This window comes from Triticum dicoccoides, unplaced genomic scaffold, assembly GCF_002162155.2.
Source record: "Triticum dicoccoides isolate Atlit2015 ecotype Zavitan unplaced genomic scaffold, WEW_v2.0 scaffold163151, whole genome shotgun sequence".
Classification (NCBI taxonomy): domain Eukaryota; kingdom Viridiplantae; phylum Streptophyta; class Magnoliopsida; order Poales; family Poaceae; genus Triticum; species Triticum dicoccoides.
This window is the reverse complement of record NW_021216751.1, coordinates 1-4,829: the sequence shown is the minus strand read 5'-3', so window position 1 is coordinate 4,829 and position 4,829 is coordinate 1. Positions and strand designations below refer to the sequence as shown.

At 45.3% G+C, this 4,829-nt stretch overlaps 1 protein-coding gene across 1 annotated transcript; it reads right to left on the bottom strand.

Annotated features, from left to right (window-relative positions):
• Window positions 1–1,683: 1,683 nt before the first annotated feature.
• LOC119344311 (disease resistance protein Pik-2-like) lies at window positions 1,684–4,822 on the bottom strand (the record flags this gene model as incomplete). The annotated part of the gene is made up of 2 exons (XM_037614801.1): window positions 4,568–4,822; window positions 1,684–2,437 (listed from the first exon to the last, which is right to left on the bottom strand). Coding segments are annotated over exons 1-2 (807 nt in total), but the record flags the coding sequence as incomplete, so codon positions are not given.
• Between the last annotated feature and the right edge of the window lie 7 nt (window positions 4,823–4,829).

Below are 4,829 nucleotides of genomic sequence, written 5' to 3'. Positions count from 1 at the left end.
GAGTGAAGGCAAACGATGATTACAACCGTCAGATGATGACGGTTAGTTTTGCCCTGTTAAAACCAACCTAAATTTTTGCACTTCCATTCCTTCTGATCTTCTAGTTTGCTTGTTTAACTAACATTCAGGCTATGTTGGCGTCTTGGACTAACCGCACGGATCCACCACAAATGGGACCCCCACCACCACCTGCGGGAGAACCCCCACACGTGCCCACGTTCGATGAATGGGTGGCACTAGGCAGTGATGGTCCGGTTAGTACATTTGCCTAACTACTAGCAAACTAGTTCTCGTTCATGAAACACTATCATATCATATTTACCGTTAGAATCTTTTCTGAAACATGTAGGGGACCGGTGGCTCGACTCCTGCTCCGTCGACCCCAGTCACTCCGATCTGGCAGAGTGGTGGTGGTCGCGATGGCGGTTTTGGTGGAGGTGGTGGTGGTGGTTTTGGCGGAGGTGGTGGTTTTGGCGGGGGTGCTCTTGCTTGATGATTCCGTGCATGTGGCCATCGTGCCATGCCTTTCATATTCCTACTTTTATCATGTTTCATGTCTTGCACTACTTTTATGTTCATGAACTTCCATCGGTGATGATCTTTAGATGATGTGATGAACTTGAGTATGTTTAGATGATGATGGTGAACTTGAGTATGTTTAGATGAACTTGAGTATGTTCACATGATGAATTGTCATATTTCTGCATAATTTCATATTGTTCTGTTTTGAAATGCTATCAAATGAATTGGAAAAGAGAAAACAGGGAAAAAAAACTATGCCTACGGCAAAGCCGTCGGCATATATACGCCCAGGAGTTACCAGGGCTTGCCACGTGGCAGAGATATGCCTACAGCAAAGCCGTAGGCATATATGAAAAACTATGCCGACGACTTTGCCGTAGGCATAGCCCTGCTGCCAGGAGAAACCAGGAGCTGCCACGTGGCAGAGATATGCCTACGGCAAAGCCGTCGGCATAGATTTCCATCTATGCCGACGGCCAAGCCGTCGGCATACCTACGCCACGTGTCGTCCCCTGAATCGCCAGCGCTGTTGACGGCGCCGTCCGTTGCCGTCAGACGGAAAACAACGCCGACGGCTAAACTATGCCGACGGCTGCCCCACGGCCGTCGGCATACGCTCCTATGCCGACGGCTATACTACGCCAACGGTCTGACACATCTACGCTGACGTGATGTACGCCGACGGGGCTATGCCGACGGCAATGGACCTATGCCGACGGCCCTGGGCCGTAGGCATAGCCCGCGAGTTCGGTAGTGCATGTCAGTTTCCCTATCTCGCCCCTCATCACTGTACCGTTATCAGCCCACAAGCACCTCAAATTCATTAGCTCACCAATAGATGGGGGCAGCTCACTGATCAAACCTCCCCTTACATCCAGTATCTCAAGAAACTTCAGATAATGCCCTATTCCTTCCGGGATTTTGACCGCTGTCTTCACTAGCCCCAGGTACCTCAACTGCACCAACTTACCGAGATGCTCAAGACTACTACCTTCTGAAAAAAACATAGTCCTCAATAACTAGCACACGCAGTACTTTAAAGCTCAAAAGTAGGGGCATCCTATTGGCACTGCACTTGACAACATAAAATGACCTTACATGCTCCATTGCAATGCAAGAGTTGTGTTCCCCACCTTTTCCATGTACTGCTACTCTGCGAACCTTGTTGGTTGACTTTCCTCCTGGACATGTGACGTGATGCTCCATATCATGTACTGTAACAAAGTTTACTTCATTTGATATGGTGCGGATGAGATCGAGCACCATGTCATGCACACGACAACCACTTTCGCCATTCAAAATATCATCACGATCTATCCACCGGATCATGCTTCTATTTACTAGCTTGCTGAAATAGCTCTCTCCTAACTGAAAGGACCTATCTGGGACAAAACCATCAGAGACCCACCTCCATATGAGTGTTTTTTTTTCAATAAAGCTATCTTCAGGGAACATGCTTAGATACAATAAACATGTCTTCAGATACGGAGGTAGATCATAATAACTAAAAGACAATATCTTTCTTGTGTTCTGAACAACTTCGCTGTCCTCATGCCCAAAACCAATGGCGTCATACACCTTAGACCAATCCTCACTCTGCTTTCCAACAAGCAAGCTAGCAATTGTAATGATAGCTAATGGCACACCGCCACATTTCTTCAAAATTTTGTTAGTCACCTCAACATGTTGGTTAGATGAAGTTAGTCCTTCACCACCACATGTCCTTGTATAGAATAATAATTCTGAGTTATCACTAGAAAGTGGTTCCATGTTGTAGATACCATCAGCTTTTGTGCCAACATCAACAAGACGAGTAGTTATGATTAATCTACTTTCTGGATGACTGTCCATGAAAGCACATTTAATCATTTCCCATGTTCGTATATCCCATATGTCATCGATCACAAAGAAGTACCTATTCCCATGAGAGGCAACATCTTTAATTAGAAAATCAATATAACATATAGTAGTATACCCAGTAGAACAAGCACACCAACACATCAGACAAAAAGGCATTTAACTATAGCAAAAATATAATATAATATAATATAATATAATATACTCCCTCTGGATGCCATCAATGACATACAGTACTATATTTCCATGGGAATACATCTCAAACTTGAAAAGCATTCTTTTGCATACTTGAGTCTTTAATTATCATTTTTCACATGGTTATATTGCATATAATTGGATGTCCACTAATTAGCCGCAAAACCAAAGTCCATGTACTTACCCAGTTAACTGCTTGACGGTAATAATCTCGGATTTTAGCAAAAGAATAGATGTGCCACATCTGTTCTACTGGTCTTGATGATATGGTGTTGGTACCCCAAACACTCAGAAGAAATTATTTGCAAGCTTGGCCAATTGAAAGTTGAAACACAGCAACCTGGTACACATGGTTAGCTGATTGTGTTTACTTGCATGTTGCTAATCCAATAGAGTAGCTCTACGTCGGTGTGTTCGAGTCAGTTGACGCTCATGCTTGTGCTGTAGGTGTGTTCCTTTTAACCGTTCAGACTTTTCTTTGATGTACTATGCTCATTGAATAATATGAACTTAAAATTTCTATGGAAAAGTGAAAGAAAACTAACATATGTTTTTTATACATTACGTGTATAGTTTTAAACTTTTTTTTGGAAAAGGAGGTTAAAACCCCCGGCCACTGCATCAATCGATACATTTTATTCAACAAAGGTCTCACAAGAATATACATCAAGCCACCCGAAGCCATCACTCACACCTACAAACTCGATAATGTAGAGTGCTCTCACTCTCCACATCTAAAACCGGTGTCGTTACCGATCCGTCCACATAATGTATCTGAAAATACAACCGGTGCAGCAAACCTAAAGCGTACATCACATGCACACATTTTAGAAGCCGCCATTATCATCGAACCGCTGAACCATCTTCAGGAAAGAGATCTGCAACATCCTTGCCAGTCCAGCCATCTGTCGACACCACCATGGCACCCAATGACACCACCTCCTTGGGGCGCAAACCGATGAGCACGTCGTGGTCGCTGCTGGTAAACCGTGACACCATGTCGCCAAGTACCACCAGCTAACACAACTTGAAGTCTAGAAGATCTATCGTGCGTAGCACCTCCCAAAGAGGTATGACACAGCATAGCACATGTCAGCCAAGCATAACTTGAAGTCTAGAAGGTCCGTGGAAGATGAAGCCGCTGCACCTCCTGCCTGTGTCTTCCAGTGCTGCTACACAAATGATGCTCCCTAGAGAGAAACTACACTGCAATTTCGCCATTGTCCTTTTTGAAAGACCAGATCCTAGGGTTTTCTCGGAGAAGCACGAGTGGGTCTACAATAGTTACACGACGATGCCTTCATCAATGTAACAATGCAGAACACCACCATCACCTGTAGTCGGCTCGGTTTTCACCGGCAACTAAGTCTCCCCAACTCGTAGCCGGGACTTGATGACGGATCTCGAGATCTGACCACCCAGCCTCAGGCCGACCACCTCCGATGTAGGAGATGACCACCAGATCCACCGCCGTATATAGCAAGGCACAGCGGTCGGCCACTAACCGAAGGCTACACCCTCATGCAACCAGCCCTCCACCAGGCCCTCAACGGCGCACTCTACGCCACTGCTACCAAGCCGGATTGGATGACCCAGCCACCTCCCAAGGCCGTGCACAGAGCCTACGGCCTCTGCCTAAGATACGATCTCGGCCGGCCTCGGCGGCTAGGGCCGGTGGGATAATAAATGGGGCAGCACGGTGCAAGTAGCTCCCGCTTGTGCAGGGTCCGACCACTTCAATTGGATGAATCAAAGGCAAAATATCATCAAGAGAATAGACCATATATATACTTTTTGCAGGCAAGAATAAACCATATGGAGTACTGTATTCCTTATTTGTCTGACAAAGCCTAAAGTTGCATTGCTATTCGGTTGGATGTTATACATGTTATATTAATGCCACTGTATTTTATTCACCCATACTAGTATTTTCACTTACATGTCAGCACAACAAAAAGCATGCAGGACACTAGCATAGGGTAAAAATGCATACCTCTTGCCTACTAAGAACGTCTGCAGCTGGTTGATCAGCTGCCATTCATCCATTGTCGCTGAAGCTTTGTACAGCTCCCTGTCAAGTTCAAGGAGGATATCCCTAAGAACTTTCTTTGTGTCTGGACTTTGACCCACTGGAACAAAAACGGCACAATCAAAACTCTTTTTAAGCTTGTCATACACGGCTTTAGCCAGAGTTGTCTTGCCCAATCCTCCAAATCCAACAACAGAGACAACCTTGAGCCTTTCACCAGATGGAT